The 19058-nt window shown below is 34.8% G+C and overlaps 3 protein-coding genes and 1 long non-coding RNA gene across 6 annotated transcripts; 2 read left to right on the top strand and 2 right to left on the bottom strand.

The window, feature by feature from the left end:
- Nucleotides 1-472: 472 nt before the first annotated feature.
- LOC147389686 (F-box protein At2g17036-like) lies at nucleotides 473-2386 on the bottom strand. The gene has a single exon (XM_086417532.1). The coding sequence runs from the start codon at nucleotides 2201-2203 to the stop codon at nucleotides 1022-1024; it is 1182 nt and encodes a 393-aa protein (XP_086273658.1). The 5' UTR covers nucleotides 2204-2386; the 3' UTR covers nucleotides 473-1021.
- A 1903-nt stretch (nucleotides 2387-4289) lies between these two features.
- LOC147389687 (F-box protein SKIP23-like) lies at nucleotides 4290-5717 on the bottom strand. The gene has a single exon (XM_086419788.1). The coding sequence runs from the start codon at nucleotides 5460-5462 to the stop codon at nucleotides 4290-4292; it is 1173 nt and encodes a 390-aa protein (XP_086275914.1). The 5' UTR covers nucleotides 5463-5717.
- Nucleotides 5718-6946: 1229 nt separating this feature from the next.
- LOC147389688 (uncharacterized) lies at nucleotides 6947-8484 on the top strand. Of its 2 annotated transcripts, XR_015170990.1 has the most exons (4): nucleotides 6948-7010; nucleotides 7487-7666; nucleotides 7753-7822; nucleotides 8089-8484. It is a non-coding gene; the product is annotated as an uncharacterized LOC147389688 (long non-coding RNA). The 2 variants fall into 2 exon arrangements; XR_015170989.1 differs by having other exon boundaries at nucleotides 6947-7666.
- A 3097-nt stretch (nucleotides 8485-11581) lies between these two features.
- On the top strand, nucleotides 11582-18232 carry LOC147389689 (Stress responsive alpha-beta barrel domain protein). Of its 2 annotated transcripts, none has more exons than XM_086419076.1 (10): nucleotides 11582-11824; nucleotides 11903-11968; nucleotides 12058-12166; nucleotides 13014-13141; nucleotides 15735-15874; nucleotides 15987-16055; nucleotides 16390-16528; nucleotides 17376-17438; nucleotides 17517-17560; nucleotides 17844-18232. In XM_086419076.1, exons 1-10 carry the CDS (start codon nucleotides 11701-11703, stop codon nucleotides 17928-17930), a joined length of 969 nt encoding a protein of 322 aa, XP_086275202.1. In that variant the 5' UTR covers nucleotides 11582-11700; the 3' UTR covers nucleotides 17931-18232. The 2 variants fall into 2 exon arrangements, with proteins under 2 accessions (XP_086275202.1, XP_086275203.1); XM_086419077.1 differs by having other exon boundaries at nucleotides 11682-11824; nucleotides 11911-11968.
- Nucleotides 18233-19058: the final 826 nt, after the last annotated feature.

The raw sequence follows: 19058 nt of genomic DNA on the forward strand, positions 1-19058 counted from the left end.
TACTCACGAGAAATACAATGAATTCCATCTCAATTATATATAGAATCCTCGAAGAAAAACCCCTTAAATTCCTTATAGACTTTAGACCAACAAAATATAAGGCCCAAAATGAATATAATCGTATTTGTGCCATCTTTTTTATTTTCCTTCAAAGATATGGATATTTCTCTCCAGCCACCCCCAACATATTGTGAATGGTGTAATGTTCCGTAACAGTTTCTTCGTGCCACTAAACAAATACCCAATCAATGACCAACACGTGAAAAGATCCCTTATTAGTTTAGGTAAGCAAGTTAAGATTCCATACAACTTAAAAAAATGCGTCCAAATTCTATAAGTGAATTTGTAATGAAGGAGAAGGTAATCTGAAGATTTTGCATTATCTATATATAGGACACAATAACTTGCTCCACATCACCCACGTTGCATAAAAAATCTACCATTTGGATCCTTCCTAAAGATGCTATTCATGTGAAGAAATCAATTTTACTTGGCACCTTAGTACCCCAAATTGAGACATAAAGAAATGAATTATCTCCATTATTACATAAGAAATAGTAAAAAGAATGCAGCGAAAATCTACCATTCTTGCTTGCCATCCACAGTCTCTTGTCTTCCCTTCCCATACGTAGATCAATACACAAAACTTTATCAATTAATCTGCCAACTTCTACCAAATCCAAGCCTTCAAGACCTCTTCGAAACTCGAAGTCCCGAGCCCATTCTCCGATAATCAATCCAAACCGTCTTCATATATCTTTCTCAAGAGTTTTGTTTTGTACTTAAAATTTATTTCACTCCTCTCCATTAAGAAGATCACAAAACGAAGTGAGGAAGAAGTTCCTCATTTGAAGCAGTCCATAAAAGTACTAATCACAGGAAATAATTAAAAATAAATAAAAAATTACAGCTATAAAACATGTTTGACATTAATTAAGAGTAAATCAGAGCCAGTCAAAAGCACTATTGGCGCTCGATTAACAGTAATCAAACTTCATGATAAATATAAATATAAAATGAGTTACTTGCGGCATCCCTGTAGTGTTGGCTGAATCCAAATGGGTTGCGGAATGATTATCAGAGACTCTATTGGATAATTTGATTTAAAACGCCCATCTTCTAAGTTGAATACTCCAATGTCACTAGATCCACTTGGTCGATGGTCAGAGTACAAACTCATCTCATCATCTGTAAAGTAGATGCAATTCGGCTTACATCCATGGAAGTCCGAAGCCAAAAGAGACATGGAAGAATTGTCACCCAAGAAAAACATACGTCCAAGCAAGCTCTTCACCTCGTCCCAATTCAACCCAATTGGATCAAATTTAAAGACTTGGAATCCCATAGTTTTGTAAAACCAAAGATATTCACCAGACGTAACATCATCATCGGAATCCCATTCCCCATCAGACGTTCCGTCATCAGCGAAATATAATTCCCTTCTAACCAGAAAAAGTTCCCCCAATGATTCCACAAGATATGTCTTTTTCTTACAATAATTTATTAAGGATGGAGCAATTTGTATCAGTATGGGTTGAGGAGAACTAAGGTCACAAGTCACAACATGTCCTTCTTCCTGAACAGCGTAAAACTGGCCATTATGATATATGACATCCCTGAACTCATTCCATATCAATTCTATAGAAGTCCAAGTCTTGTCACCAGGCTTGAGGAATCCCAATCTTGAAAATGCACCATAGATTATCATAACTATGTAATCAGAGGTTAATAATGGGTTGGCCGATAAAACAACTTTTTGCACGCCAATGGGACTTATATGGCCATCATCATCGTAAATTAGTTCTAAAGAATTAAGAGAGGGGAGAAGGATCTCATTATTAATGGACTTGAAGGGATTTAAAAGGCGAACTGGCAAACTCTCATCCTCCACTATAAATAGCCATCCAAAGCAAGAACCACGGCACATGAGATTGTGGGGCACTGGTAACTTGAAGTCGTAGACCCTTTTCTCTGTTAAACTGTAGAAACTACGTGTCTGACTATCATGCTTGGGGTTAGGATCAGCAATCATAAGTACTGGAAGTTGAAGTGGCAAACGAAGCAAAGAGTGACGATTTTCAATAAAAATCGAATGCCATTTAACGCAAGTAGCCCCAAATCGAACGTAATCATCCACGAGGATCAACTTATTTGTGATCATTGTTAAAAGATCGTCTGGAAGGTCCAGCCAATTCATCGCCATATCTCTCTCTATATCTTAATCTTAATCTTAATTTTGTTTGTGAGAAAACAACAATCCAAAACTGAAAATATAAATAGGGACGAAGATATATGGTTGATGGATGATGGCTGAAGAAGAGAGAGACGAAGGAGAAACACTCGTTAGTGAATATTTATATATAAAAAACCTAATAGAAACTTTTGGCATCGAAAAAGAAGCAACTTGTAATTCTAATTTAAATCAAAGACTACTTCTCTGATTTCAAATATAAGAGGAGTAATCTTAGGAATCCCTACGTGCGACTTTCAATTTCTTTTGGTGTCCCACCTAACAAAGAAGCAACTTCTAATTCTAATTTAAATCAAAGAAGAGAAGATCTTAGGAGTGCGACTTTGTATTTCTTTTGGTGTCCCACTTAACAATGATTGAGACCCAATTTCGCTAACCTCTACGGCGCTATTCCTTAAAAACCGACCTATGTTAAAAGGGCAATAAAATACACCATGGAAATGGTTTTTTTTTTTAATATCGAAAATGCCCTTAATTTTTATTATTATTTTAAAATACCCTCAAATGCCTTAGGGGTGTCAATGGATAGTCGAGAATTTGAATCCAAATAGAATTCAAATTTGGTTAGATTTATATATTCAAATCCTTATCGAATATGGATTTGGATATTAACATTTCGAATCAGATAATATCCGATTCGAAATAATATATAATATATATTATTTTATTTGATTTATTTTTTATATAAATAATGTATATATATATATATATTGAATAAAGAAAAATTATATTTTTTTTTAAATATACAAATTATTCGAATTTTAATAAGATATTATCTGATATCCAATAAGATAATTAGATTCGAATTCGGATAGAATTTTAAAATATCCATTAGATTCAAATTCGAATTTAGATATCAGATAAAAAAATCAAATTCGGATATTACTATAACCGAGCTGATAAGCATCCGTTGACAACCCCAATTCCAAAGCTATATTTATAGCCTAAAACCCTTGATTTATACCAAATTTTAAGTGAAAAGTACTTAATTGAAATGAAGTAATTAAGGACTTAATGGTAAATACCGATTAAATCTAGATTGGGCTAGGGCCTAATAGTGCTCAGGTACCCCCACCCACTATCATATATTTTAGAAATATTCATGAGATATTTAATTAAATAAATATTTTTCAAATAATATAAAATATCTTGTATAATTATAATTGAAGTCCCATTCATAACTATTATATGTTTATAAGACATTAATTACAAATTCAATTGGATAATCTTTAAAGACAATTTTTCTATTTTAAAATACAATTTTCTTTTAAAAAATAGAATCTTTGTCAATTTATTTGGCTCAAATATAAATCAAGTCAAGCAAGAGCCTATTAGGATTGACTTTGGCGTATAGGGCTGGTTTTAGGTAGAGCCCACTTCTTTATAATGTCTTGATATTATGATATTTTTAAGGGGAAATTTAAAATAAAAAAACCTTAAAAAAAAAAAATAATTTACAAAAAAAATAACAACTTTGTGGAAATTACTTAAAAGGAATCTATTTCGGCCTTTTAAGGGCCGAATTTTTTTTTATTATTAATTTTTTTTATAAAAAAAGAAGTCAATAATTACGACCACTACTTTTATTATTATTATTTTTCTGACATGTTTAAGAGTAGGCTAATCCTCCAATCATAAGATCTAGAATCAAACAGCAATACTAAAACCCTGAAAAGTGTGCTATGTTAGCTTTCAATGTCATTAGATTTGGAACATAAAATACAACAGAACTATTTTTTCTCAAAGTAGTCCAATACAATATAACTTACATAAATGTCTTCATCAATTTTTTCTCAAGGTAGTCCAATACAATATAACTTGCATAAATGTCTTCATCAATCATTTTCTAAGTTCTACTTTGTACTTAATCATTTCACTCCTCCATATAGAAGATCACAAATGGAAGTGGGGAAGAAGTTCCTCATTGATCACAAGCAGTCAATGAAAACACTAATTACAAGAGTAACTTGAACAGATCTAAGTCCAAATTCAAACCAATAATCTAAAAAGAATGGAAGTATTACGTCTATAAAAACATTTAATACGAAAATGTAGGCCGAACCCAAAGGGGTGGCGGTATAATCATTGGAAACCCCATTTGGTACTCCATCAGATGATGATAATGTGGTTCAAAACACTCATCTTGTATGTTGAATACCCCAATGTCACTAGGCCCATATGGTGGATTCTCAAAATACACGTCTGTCCTATCATCTGTGAAGTAGATGCAATTTGGCTTACACCCAGGGAAGTCCGAAGCCAAAAGAGACAAGGAAGAATTGTCACCCAAGAAAAACATGTGTCCACACAAGCTCTTCACCTGAACCCACTTCCCACAAATTGGATCAATTTTAAAGACTTGGAATCCAATAGTTCTGTAAGTCCAAAAAGTCTTTAAAAAGCCATCTTCGTCAAAGTCAATGAAGTCCACTTTCCTTCTAACAAAGAACAGCTCCCCCGACGATTCCACAAGATACTTCTTGTCCAACCCATATGAGGTCTCCATTACGGACGGTGGAGGTGGAACTTTTGTCAACCTGGGTTGAGGAGAACTAATGTCACAAACCACAACATGTTGCATGGTCTGGACACCATAAAACCGGCCTTGTTGGTATATAACATCATCAAACCAACACCAGTTCTCTTTTATGGAAGTCCAAGTTTTGTCACCAGGCTTGAGGAAGCCCAATCTTGAAAATTCACCATAGATCACCATAACTATGTAATCAGAGGTTGATGTTGGATTGGCTGAGAGAATGGCTTTTTTCACGTCGGCCGCAACTGAAACATCGTAATAGGGAGCTCTTACTTCTAAAGACTTAAGAGAGGGGAGATGGATCTCATTATTGATGGACAAGAATGGATTTATAAGACGAACTGCCAAACTCTTATCCTCCACTATAACTAGCCATCCAAAGCTGGAACCACGGCACATGAGATTGTGCGGCACTGGTAATTGAAAGTCGTAGACCTTTTTTTCCAATAAACTGTACAAACTCCGTGTCTGACTCTCATCCTGTTCATGCTTGGGGTAGGCTGGAAGCATAAGTAGTGGAAGTTGGCTTGGCAAACGATGGCGATTTTCAATAAAAATTGCACGCCATTTAACACAAGTAGCCCCAAATACAATGTAATCTTTAATGAGCAACAACAGCTTATCCGAGATCATAGTTAAAAGATCTTCTGGGAGGTCCATCCAATTGGACGCCATATCTGTAAATCTAAATCGAAATCGAAATTTTGTGAGAAAATATCAATCGATAGAAATTAGAAACTAAAAATAAGGACGAAACTAATCTAATGGATGGCGAGAAGAAAGGAAAAGCAGACGAAGGAGAAAACACTGATGATGAATATTTAGTTATAAGAGTCAAGATCGTGTCCCGTTCTAATTCTAATTGAATCTTTTGACGTCGAAAAAGAATCTACTTCTAACTCTAATTCGTTTAACAACAACGTGAAAAATGGTATTTTTCGACCGAATAATTCGGCGGGCCTAACATCTCGAAAATATTCGAATATCTCAAACCGCCGATTATTACGCTAATGAGAAACCGTATTTTCTCACGAACTCCTCTCGTCTCTCTCTCAATCCGCTTCTCTGGTTCACTCCCAAACCCCCTCTCTGGTTCACTCTCGAACGCCTCTTGGATCTCTCAATCTCTGGTTTAACTATCGATCTTCGGTTTAGTTCTCGATCTCTTCAACATACTTCGTTGATCTCAACCTAATAACTCCATTTCATAGGGACGATCAGCAGAGTAGAAGCAAAATGGGAAGGGTTTCTATCAACAGTTCTCTCTCAGTTTTGTAGACACTGACTTTTTTCTTCGTTGTTTGAGCAACTTTTTAGATTCTCAGTTACTACTTATTGAAGTATTTAGGGTCTAGATTTGGTGATTTGAGGTATTTAGATCATTTTCTTTTCAGGTTTTGGTGAAATTTATATTAATTTGGTTGTGTACACTAGTAGATTTTCAATTGTTGAAGGAAAATATTTATCTAATTGAGAGTTATTTGAGTTAACAAATTTCTATTAGTTATTTGGTTTTTTCCCCCAAAATGTTCAAACTCCTGCAATGGATCTCAATCTTAACGCTCCTCATTCGATGGGAACCACCATCATTGGAGTTACCTACGATGGGGTTGTTGTACTGGGCGCCAATTTGAGAACCAGCACTGGTAATTCTTGACTTCTAGGGTTTTATTTTTTCTTCATTCATTTCGTTTAATTTAATGTGATTCATGGAGATTTAAGCAGATTTTTCTTGATTTAGAAGAAAATCATTTTGGGAATTTGAAAGACTGTTTATATCATTAACGAAATCTAAATTTCAATGCCGTGATGTTCTCATGTTGTTAGGAATGTATGTTGCTAATCGGGCATTGGACAAAATCACACAGCTGATGGATAATGTTCCCTGTGGACTGTGAATTTGCAATGCTACCAACTCTAAACCACTTTACATTCCTTTGATGTATTTTATTACACACACACACATGAAGGGAGACCAAGCTGGGGAAAGAAACATAAACCTTATTTGGCCTCTAGACTCTGAGCCCAATCTCGACTTTTGGTCAAATGTTATTTATTTGTCCTACCAAATGGATCAAACACCTGTATCTGCATATGGTAGGTTGGTCTGAAGGGGAGACCCAATGACTCAATTTTTGTCAGGGTTGGGAGAGGGGGGGGGGGGGGGGGGGGGGGGGCTGAATTGGCTACCTTAGTTTTGAAGGATTGATCTCATTCAGGTTGGTGAGTATTCATGCATGAACCAACAGAAGTAATTTAGAATCTTTACCTACCTGACTTTTTATCTTGATTCAAAGTCTGGTCCAAGGATGTGGTTAATCCCTTTTATTGATTGTTGGATCCTCGTCTCCTTCATATGCAAAAAAAAAGTTATTTTATTATCATCAAATTTTCTTGATCTGGAGTTCCCAGCTAAGCTAAGGTTAATCAATCTGATAGTGCTACAAGTTGACATATTAGCCTAGTATTTTGAAACCTGTGATTTCAAGGCATGCCCAAAATTAATGTTTTAAGAGTAAGAAATTACATAAAATTGAGTACAATTTTAACAAATTACCTGAGATTTTTGGAGTCATGAGTTGCAGATCAACCCATTAATAATCTTATTCGGCCTCTAATTTTATAAATTCTGTCTAAATTGCAGGCCTTTGTATATATATAGTTCTTTTTTAATTAGAAGTGCAACCTTTGTGACATAGGTTAATGTTTCAAAGACAAAGAAGACATGCTGCAAGAACAACAAATACAAGAAGCACACCCTGCACAAGGTTACCCAATAGAAGAAGGGCAAGGACAGTCTCGCTGTTCAAGGGAAGCTTCGTTATGATTGCAAGCAGTCGGGTCATGGAGGATAGACCAAACCTGTCTTCCACAAGAAGGTAAGAGCGTACACCTTCACTTTTTTCTTCTCTTGTATTTTGAGTGGTTCCTAGAAATATTTCCTCATCCTTCCTTTTTCTTCCAGTTAAAAACTACCAAGAAGACTGCGTTGAGGCTGCCAGAGTTGCAAACCTGTATCTTAGCACCTAATCAAGGTTAGCATCAGAGTATCCTTATTTTTTTTTTTTTGCTTAATGGTGCAATTTTCAGAATTGGACTACGATTGCACAATGTGGCCATGATATTCTAAAAGACTACCCATGCATGTTATAAACTCATGGCCGTAAGGTGTTTTACTTGAGAGCTCAATGATTCTTGTTTTATATTTTACAGTATTGTTTTCTATTACAAGGGACATATTGTGGATGTTGAAAATTTTGATCATTGTTTTAATTGTAAGATTGATTTTTTCTGTTCAAAGGTTTTAGAGGTCCGACATGCTATTAACTAGGACAAAGGGAAAGCAGTCGAGTTTCTACTTGAATCACTCAGGTGGTGCTAGGGAGACCGGAGAAGTCCATTAGAGACGTCGTGACTGTTTAGATGTCAATAAAGCACAATGCAAGTATTGAATTTGTGAGAGAGGAGCTGGGTTCATTGCATCCCTATATGATTCAAAGTGCGGCTTATTTGCAGGCTCCCATGATAGTCATACGACTCTTGATGATAGTAGTGACCTTTCAACATGAGGCCATAACACTAGGATTAATATTATTTATTGTATATTATGATTTGATTGGGATTGTAAATTAAATTTATAGATAAATTTTTTTAATCTATTTACTATTTTATAAACTATTTAATTTTCAGGTGCATATACACAGGTCTGTTTTGGTAATTTCCACCCACTGATGAATGAAGCTATAAACGATGGCCTTAGGCTGTCTTTTTTTTCCCTTTACTTTTCACTAAAGGGTATTTTTTCAACTTAAATCGTGATAATATGACTCGTCCACGTGGCATACTCAATTGACTCCTTTGGTAAAACCTTAGATCTGTACTCCGTGGGATACACAACTGCATTTTTATGGGGATGTGCAGTTGAGTATCCCTAGGAGTATAGATCTATGGTTTTTGTGCATGTCATGTAAGGGGAGTCGATTGATATGCATGTGCAGTTATCACGACTCTTTTAACTTATATTTTGTTTGATGAATCGGGATAATCTGACTATCCCATGTGGCACACTCAATCAACTCTCTTGACTTGACAAGTTCGAGAATCATAGATCTGTGCTCCCCGGTATACAAAACTGCACTTCCCCACAAAATTTTGTATCCCGAGGGTTAAGCAGACCTGAACAGACCAGGTTGGATCAGATCTGTTAGCTTGTACAAGTTGAGTCAACTAAAGGAACTCAAATCTTATAAAATCAATTGGCCTGCTTGGTTTTACTGTTATACATGACCCCTGATAGGGTTTATGAAAAGATCGATCCAATTTTTGGGAGACTTTTAACATATCCCATCACAATTTGGTGAATATTTTTGATGTCCCTTATGCATTGAAGTTCATGATATGCCACTTGATCTAAGGTATTCTTTTATAAACTACAGAAAAATATTTGAATCTTTTCTCCTTAGTGTATTTAAAAGACTGAGATTAAGGAATGTATGTCATAATTTTCAAAACAAATGGGTATCTCTAATATTCAGCAAAACATAAGAGGTATGTCTATTATTTGGGTCTTGTTAAGGTGTGCCCTTTAAAAGTGCATTGAATGCATTTGGGAAATTGAAATTTGTACCGAAAATACCTTTAAAAAATCATTTTTTTTCCAAATTACCTCCTAAATGCTTATTCCCAAAATGTATTTATTGCATTTTAACTTGTGCCCTTACTGACCAGAGTAAGCTGTGTCCCAAGTTGTCTAGAAGTGACTCATGTCAAAGAAACATCATTTGGGGCTCTTTCAGAACCAGAATGTCTTGATGCTTGGAAGTCTATAGAGATTGGAGCTAATGAAGCATGCACCCGAGTTGTCAAATGACATTTCGTGGATATGGTGACTAGGATTCTTGCTCTAGTGGTTTAGTCACACCAGTGGAAGACATTGGTGCATCTCTGTACCTCCATCGGATCAAATAAAAAAGAGAGATTGATTTGTTATCTTTTGTTATGGTTTGATTTAATTGTTTGTTCAGCTTGAATAGTGAATTGAGCTGTATGGACCGTATTGCTGACTGGCTGGCATAAGGAATTCATGTAGCCAAGGTGCACTGGGGAATGATTAATTATGCATTTTTACCAAAACAGTCATATATATATATATATATATAGGGAGCGGTTCGGCAGCCCTAAAGTTTGCCAAATTTGGTGCCAAACATTTTTCAAATTATGGGTTAGAAGTTTTGGAATGATCTGATTTTTTTGTGAGGATGATCTCTATGATGAGGAGATCATCCTCACCAAAAATCAGCCTATTCCAAAACTTCTAAGCCCATCAAAAGTAATTTACAAATATTGGATGGTTCACGATTCTTCAACTTATAAACTAGGGTTAGAAGTTTCAAAATGAGCTGATTTTTTGTGAGGATGATCTCTTTACCGTAGAGATCATCCTCACAAAAAATCAACCCATTCCAAAGCTTCTAACCCCATCAAAAGTGATTTATAAAAAATGTTTGGTACCAAACTTGACAACTGCTGAACCATCCCATATATATATATATATATATGGGAGCGGTTCAGCAACCCTAAAGTTTGCCAAGTTTGGTGCCAAACATTTTTCAAAATATGGGTTAGAAGCTTTGGAATGAGTTGATTTTTTGTGAGGATGATCTCTATGATAAGGAGATCATCCTCACCAAAAATCAGCCTATTCCAAAACTTCTAACTCCATCAAAAGTGATTTACAAAAATTAGATGGTCCACGATTCTTCAACTTGTAAACTAAGGTTAGAAATTTCAAAATGAGCTGATTTTTTGTGAGGATGATCTCTTCATCATAGAGATCATCCTCACAAAAAATCAGCCTATTCCAAAACTTTTAAACCCATCAAAAGTGATTTACAAAAAATGTTTGGCACAAAACTAGGCAAACTTTAGGGCTACCGAATTGCTCCCACATATATATATATATATATATATATATATATATATATATATATGAGGTATGTTGTGTACCCTACTATTTATCCTACGTTTTGCCCTAGGTGTTTTTTCCTAATTGGGTTAGAAGTTTTGGAATGGACTGATTTTTGGTGAGGATGATCTCTATGACGATAAAATCATTTTCATAAAAAATCAGCCCATTTCAAAACTTCTAACCTCATAAAAAATGGACAGTCCATGATTCTTCAACTTGTAAACATGGGACTAAAAGTTTTTGAATGAACTGATTTTTGGTGAGGATGATTTTCTCACTATAGAGATCTTCCTCATCAAAAATCAGCCTATTCCAAAACTTCTAATTCATGCAAAACAAAACAAATGGGGCAAATGGTAGGATGCTGAACATTTTCATATATATATATATATATATATATATGGGGACAGTTCAGCAGTCCTAAAGTTTGCCAAGTTTGATGCCAAACATTTTTCAAAATATGGGTTAGAAGCTTTGGAATGAGCTAATTTTTGTGAGGATGATCTCTAAAATAGATGGTTATAGCTTATTCTATTTATGAAAATGTCCAATTTTGAAAATTAAATAATTTTTCTATACGTTCAAACATTTGAATGAATTTACCTAAGTAAATAACAAATGTGAGGGGTACAAGTAATATAACTGTTCTGGTAAAAATACATAATTATAGAATCAGATATATGAATTATTTCATAAATATTTCTTTTATTTTAAAACATGGCTGGTTGCCTGGTTTAGTAATTTTTGAAACTCTTTTATCGTTTTGGGGCGAAAAAGAAAACGGATCCATATTTAGGCGCCAATTCCCAATCTCCTTAAATCGTCCAAATATTTGTATTCTCTTTTTCCTAGTCCACCCATTTATGAGGATTTCTTCGCCACCCACTCTTTCCAGTGATCCTTTTTGCACGTAGAGAGAGAGAAAATTCCTAACAGCTCAACAATATGGCTATCTACACTCGCACCTTCTGCCATGAAACCCTAGTCTCTGCTCACTGCATTTATTCCAGAGGTTTCAACTTTTCTTCATCGCGATTTCTCAAATTCTCTGGAGAGAGATACTTCAATGGTGAGCTACATGTCTTTCAGAATCGTTTTTATCCTCTGATTCGATGATTTTGTGGTTGATTCGGATTTTAACTTTTAGCATCGCAGCGGAATAGAGAGAGGAACACACTGATCTTTTCAGCTTCAAAGGGAACGAATTCTGATGGTGAGCGTTATTTTAGAAGGATTTATGGTCATTGTGATTCATTTGTTCTTTACTTTTCTTGGTTGATTTTTTAATTTTTTTTTATGAAGTTCTGAAGAATTATTTTCGGCGGAAAAATCACCTGAGAGTGAGGTTTTCAGCTTCTGATGGATATAGTTCCGGAATTGCCTCAGAGAGCTCTGAGTTCATGAAGAAAAGGTTCTTTATTTCCTACTTTTGATTATTTTTGTAATGTGAAATAATGAATTATTTGCAAGACACCGAATTCTCGTTCTGTTTAAATTAAATGCTGTAAATTTTACTCCTACTTATAGTTTTTTGGGCTCACATGAAATAGGGAAAATAACTCTCTTCGCTCAGTATATTTGCATCGCCTGTAGTATAGTTCAACATATTTAATTTTTGGACAATCTCATTAATGGGTGTTTCTGTTTTATAAGCCTTTGTGGGATGGTTTCCTCCAAGGTTAGGTTTGATTGTTTTGTTTATATGGGCACCTTTCATGTGTTTAACATTACGGCCCTGCTTGGGTATGCTGCAAATCATTTGCAAATGCAAATAATTTTCTGAAATAAATTTACTGGTGCTTGTTTAAACAATGCAAATGATTTGTGGCAAAATAATACTGCAAATCATTTGCAAAATCACAGTGAAATTTTTTATTGCAAAGATCAATCAATAACATAAAAAGATTTGCAAGAGATTTCCCAATGATTACCAAGCAATAGTAAATCATTCATCGCAAACCATTTGCATTGCAAAACATTTGCGGTGCAAATGATTTGTAGTGTACCAAGCAGGGCCAAGTCTAAAATTTACATTTAACTGCGGTGATGTATAATTTATCCAAAACAAAAGAAAATGCGTATCTGAAAAAATATGAAAAAAAAAAAAAACTCAGTTTGGTAGCGATGATCATCTTTGTTGAAATTTCACTAGCAAGATTTGACATAGTGTTTTCTTATGCTTGTAAATTATTTGAGCATAGATTCTATATTCCATTGTGGTAATAATTGACCAAAAACCCCCTTTTTTTTAATTGCAGAAAAGTTGTGGAACACATTTGTTTGCTGAAAGCAAAAGAAGATTTGTCTGATGAGGAAGAGAAAGATATGCTAGATTATCTTTACACGTCCCAATATCAAATGGGTGGAATTATTGCAATATCATTAGGTGAGAGTAGGATCTACATACGTTAATTATTTGTTTTTGTTTTCTTTTGTAATTTACAAAATACACCTAGAGACATATGAGAGAAATGTTCAACAAATATTAATTATTCAACTATTTTCAGGGATTATTCTTTTTATTTTTATTTTTTATACCTTCAGTGAATATCAAACAAGCAACAGAAACAAACAGGGTGGAGGTTGTAAAGACCTACCTAAAAGAAACGCAATATAAACAACCAAACAAAGAGAAAGAACTGAAGGTAAGAATTGTTAACTATTATCTGAAAACACAAGCTCCTACCAAATATAAAGTTCTCAACGAAAATACCTCTTAATTCTTTGAATACGGCTTACCACAAAAAGAAAAGGATTGTTGAAATACCAATGATAAATTGATTAACCAGTGCTCCTACCAGTAAAGAATCCTCATATTCCTCACCTTTCAAACAGTGACAAAGCGCAAATGGAATCAATATCCTCTGAATTGAATCCTCTTTCTAGATTTGAACTGTACAGTATATATGCTCTCTTTGGAAAAATAGATGAAACAAAAATTGAAGGGATCCAACTAATATCAAGAAGGTGAAAAATGGGACCAAATTTTCCTGGAAAAATTGTAACGAATGCAAAGATGGTTAATGGATTCATCACTAACTTTACATAAGGAGCAAAAGTCAATTTTTATAATTCCTTGAGGGATGAGATGATTGAAAATCAAAATCTTATCTAAATGCAGTTGTCTAAATAAAAATGTGTAATGATTTTTTGACGCCCCCCTCTGACACACACCCTCTATACCCCCCATCACAGAACTTTAGATGATTTACCTCAAGATATGCATAACCATAAATATTTTCTTGTGTGTCCCGAGGCAAATGATACACGGTTCTGTGATGGGGGTGTCATATTGTCATGACTCTAAAACAAATATATATACACCTCGAATATGATGGGTGCTGAGAAATTGGCTATGCTCGAGTGAGCATAGGAATATTGAAAGGATCTGAATGAGTATCATGACTTCTCAGCCACACCCTAATGTCTTTGTGTTTTTGAAATAATTTTTTTTTGTTGTTGTTAAAATAGAAGGACGATCGAGATTGACCACCACAGCAGATAAATACATGGGTGTCAGCAATGAAATTGATGAGACTAGCTTGAAGAAAACCTCCTAGTCATTGTAGTTATTGCTGAAGAAAGCTCTCACAATAGTTTGCAATCTGACCGAACCATGGAATTTTGAATTGGCTTGTTCTTTTTGTCGGAATAGAATATAAGTCAGAAAACTAGATCAAAGGGGACAAACACCACACTAGTAGTCTCCCCAGAAGTGAATCCTATTATCTACTCTAAAAGTCATTATTTTTTCGTGAATTTGGGCAGCACATTTTGTATACTGCTCCACACTCCCCAAAAACATATAGCAAGATCCAACCTAGTCACTCCCTTCCAAAATTACTACTCCCATATTTTACTTAAATTGCAACAGGTCATTCAGATCAATTCCTTATCTTCACAACCACTTTCAACAATGTGATTTTCATGGTCTTGATATCACAAAAGGCCAATCTTTCTTTCATATTAGGAGAAAAAACTGTCTAACAGTTAATTAAAAGGGAAGTTGTAGGACACATTCTCTTTTAAGTTCCACAATAAGACCCAAGTTGAATAATCAACTTGCTTTTCAACAGACTTGGCAGTGGAGGGTAATGAAATAAAATTACATTGGGATAGTGGAAAACGTATCCTTAATTAGAAGTGAGTTTCTGCCTTTGGAGAGGAATCTAGACTTCCAAGAACCCAATCTTCCATCAATTCTTTCTATGACTTTAACCCAAATGTACTTATTCTTGCACTCGGCTTTGAGCAGCAGTCCAAGATATCTTGTTGGAAAGCATTCCACCTCAAATTCCAAAACAGACAGAAAATACTTTAAGTTGGGAACCTCCCTAAACCCAAAACATTGCTTTTGGAGAGTTTGATGGCCAGACACAACTTCGAAGCAAAACCAAATACTACCTCAAAACATAATATCAGCTTATCTAAATCCATTCATTCTGTATTGCACACACTTAATGTTAATATGGACTAAAGTATTTTACACTTAGTGTTAGTGTGTCTTGCACTGACTTGCTTCCTATCTCTATCTTACACAGTTTATTTGTGATCACATGAAGTAAGTAGCTAGAATTCATAAATACTCTCTTTCTTGAATATGCTTAATTTTGTTGTAACTTTGAGGATGGCTGCTAATGAGGGGCAAATGCATTTTGCAGCTTTACATTTATATGAGCCTTTGCATGGTTTTATATTTCCTATAGCATATCTTTATTAGCTTGTTAACTTGTAGTGAGATCAAAGCATATATCTTGGTAAATGAAAACATTGTTCAAAATCTTATTAATGTCCCACCTTCTTGGTTTGGACGATCATTGATACTGAGTCTTAACATTCAGTACACATTGAGGTGTTTCAATCGGTCATGTGCACTGACAGATCCACTTCTTTAAATGAACTGTACAGAGATCATGTACACATATATACATTTATTCTATAAGGGATCCTATATTCAGATATCATATCCACTCTTGTAGGCCGTATCTCTGATCAAAATCCTGATGGTTATACTCACGCGGTATACATGCGTTTTCAAAGAAGGGAAGACCTCTCAAAATTCTACAACAACTCCTCCTACCTGGGGGTTCTTAAAGATCATGTCATGCCTTACTGCCATGTACGCCCTGACATGTAAACACCAACACTCCAGTTCCTTGCTTTTCTTTATAGTTCCTGCTGAAGCACCCTTTTCATCACTAATTTTACTTATATTTGATGTTTCTTCATAGGGGTTGATTTCTGTGGATTATGAATCTGAAGTAGAAGATGATATCCTACCCATATTTCGGAAAGGAGAGGTGTTTATCAGACCTGGCTCATGAAAATATTGATTTCATTCTTATTCAATGAAAAATTGAAATGGTCTTTATTTGGTTGCTCGATGGCTAAATGTCTATTTAGACTAGTCTAGAAAATGGAATCCAACTATTGGCAATATTACATTTTGTCACTATTGGTCTACTCTTTCTTATTTATAGGTATTTTTATGAGTTTCTCAATCAATTTTTGGTCAACCATTGGTTTTCCTTAATAATGAAATAGATTATTATGACATGGTTGATGGTTCATATGTTCTAGTGCTGTTTTACTAGCAAATTCTTTAAATCAAGTTTGAATTGCCTTTGGGTACAGGAGTTCAACTATGGTGTGGAGTATGTGCTTTTGATTTCGGTTGTTAATAGTGCACTTGAAGGTCACATAGAAGATGCATTGGCTGCTCATGCAAAGCTTACCATGGAATTTCCATCCTTGATTGTACAGTCCACTCAAGGTGCATAAAATAAAAAAGAAAATCCCTTTAATTTTATTAAGACTTTCAATTTTTAATTCATGTTTTTCTCTGATGTGTCTCCTCAAGCATGATTGCCTATTAGGAAGCAAATTTGATTGCCCCAGGTCAGATTGAACCCTTGCCTAACCAGCTCAATCCAAACTCTGGCAGGCTTGAGTTGAGATCTTTAATCCCATCAAAATGTGGTGCTCTTGGGCTAAGACCTTGGCCAATGGCCCACCGATGCCTGATCACTGTGTATATGATATATAAATAAAATGTACATTTCGTAGTTCTTTTTACAACTTGTACCCTTGTTCAAAGTTGTACGTCTTTTGAGTTTTATTATATTGAAATTTTTTCAAATTAACCTTTTTAGCACCATAAGGTGAATATTTTGAAAATGATTTGGGGTGGTGTGGGGAGGGGAGTTTCTATGATGAGCATGATAATATGGGGCAACTCATCCATAGTTAAACCTTCAACTTGACCAGCTTGATTAGCCCAACCTCACACAATACAACCCGAGTTGGGCTTGGGCCAAGCTTGTGAATAGTGTGGTTTGTCTTCAGACTTAGCATCTCAGGTAGGTTGTGTCGGGATTGGCTTGGGTGTTTTATAGTTTGGATTGGGTCCAGGTTGGGTTCTAACTTATAGCATGAGCCCAGCCCTCCAAATTTGTGCACTTATATGAAGGTGCAGTCCGAAGGCTTTGGATAAGCAATTCCTCCAGTTCTTGAAAGGTGGTATCAGAGCAAAGTAATTGTACATTTGTTCTCTCTTGCTTCTAGGCACTTAATTTCTATCCATGGGATGCTATGTAGTTATATATAATTTTAATTTTCAGGTTCAAATCTCAATCTGACTGATAGTGAATACACGCATGCCGCAGTTATACGCTTTCCATCATGTGAGTTTTAATTTGTTTATGATCTCTAATATATACTCAAATTCTCTGTCTTGGCTGATTATTGGTCCATTCTTGCAGCTGAGGCCTTCGAGATGTTTGTTGGTAGCTCTGCCTATAGAGATGTAAGGGACCTACTCCCTTGAATAAGCATAACTTGTGAAATCCTTTGAAAAAATAAATATAAAAATTATTGCTGACTAGCTAGTCAATGAATACTGCACCAACTGTTTTGCATGGGTGCCGCGGCATTCTTTTCCATGTTCATATGTCCATACATTTTATACATTTATGAATGAATCTGGTTTCCCCATCTCCCATTTGGTTGGTATTTGATGGCTAGGGATGTTGGAATCTTTTTCATATTTGGTGACAACTCCCTAAAGTTTCTTTGAATTGTAAATGCAGATGTGGACCTCAAAGTTTGAGCCGATCACTCAGAAGACACTTGCAGTTCATTTTTCTGTTGATCCAGTGGGCACTGAAATTATGTAGTATCGTTCCATAATTGATTGATTGTTTGTTTCATTGTATATTTTAGCTGAAGCATATACGAAATATATTTACATTTTTATCAAAATAAGATACATTCATCTCAGCCTTAGGATTGATTGAGAGCATTAACACTGTGGCCTGGATCCGAATCCAAATCTGGCTCAGGTACCATTTGCCAAAACCATTTTGCTTTCCTTAAATCTGGATTTGGTTTTAACTTGACCGTATTATTTGATTTGGGTCGGTTGAGTCAGATAATTGTAGACCCTTCAACTTTATATTTATTTCTAAGTGTTGTACTATTCCATTTTATCATTATAATTCTTCTATTTTATAAGAGTTCATGTTATATTAAGGTAGTAGAAAAAAAAAATATTTAGCGAAAAAAAGATATTTTGTGAAAAACATTTAAAAAAAAATTCAAACCACTGTATCATTCGGATGTAGGTGGATATAAGGATGGATTCGTATCGAACCCAATCGGACTCGGGTCAAGGGATATCGATCAATATTTTATTAGGATTTACTTCAAAGGGCTAAACCCGCTAAATATTTTTATGTTTTACATATATATTTTATATGCATTTTTTATTTTACATTCACAAGGTTCTCTTTGTTGGCATGTTTTTTTTATTTTTTTGATAAATTTTTTACATGTCTCTATATGTTAATTAATACTTTTTTTGAATTTATATAATCTTGTTCTTTTTGTTTGATAAATTTTAAAATTTAAAGAACTATTCTTACGTTTTTTGTTTTGTTATATTCAAGGAAATAGTAACACTCTTGAACTAAATTGATGAAAACCCATTCAAATGAGCATATGAGATATGCAAACGACTTGCCATTGCTTACAATATAATTTCCAGTTTGGTTTTTTTGGAAATAATGGTTTTTCAAACTTTAAATAGTCTTAAATGCTTGGGTTAAATAGTGGTCATTTTTACCATATGCAATGCATTGTCCAGACCGTACTGCATTATCAACTCCTCACAAGAAAGCCTTAGAACAAGAGCAGACATCACATACAACCTGTTAGGCTCAAATGGTTCTGTTGAGGGAATGGTTGCAAGAGGTCTCTAGGGCATGCAAGTTATCCTAGGAGAGAATTTTTGCATATCTTTCTCC

This window comes from Akebia trifoliata, chromosome 12 (assembly GCF_017979445.1).
Source record: "Akebia trifoliata isolate Shusen 1 chromosome 12, ASM1797944v1, whole genome shotgun sequence".
Taxonomy (NCBI): Eukaryota; Viridiplantae; Streptophyta; class Magnoliopsida; order Ranunculales; family Lardizabalaceae; genus Akebia; species Akebia trifoliata.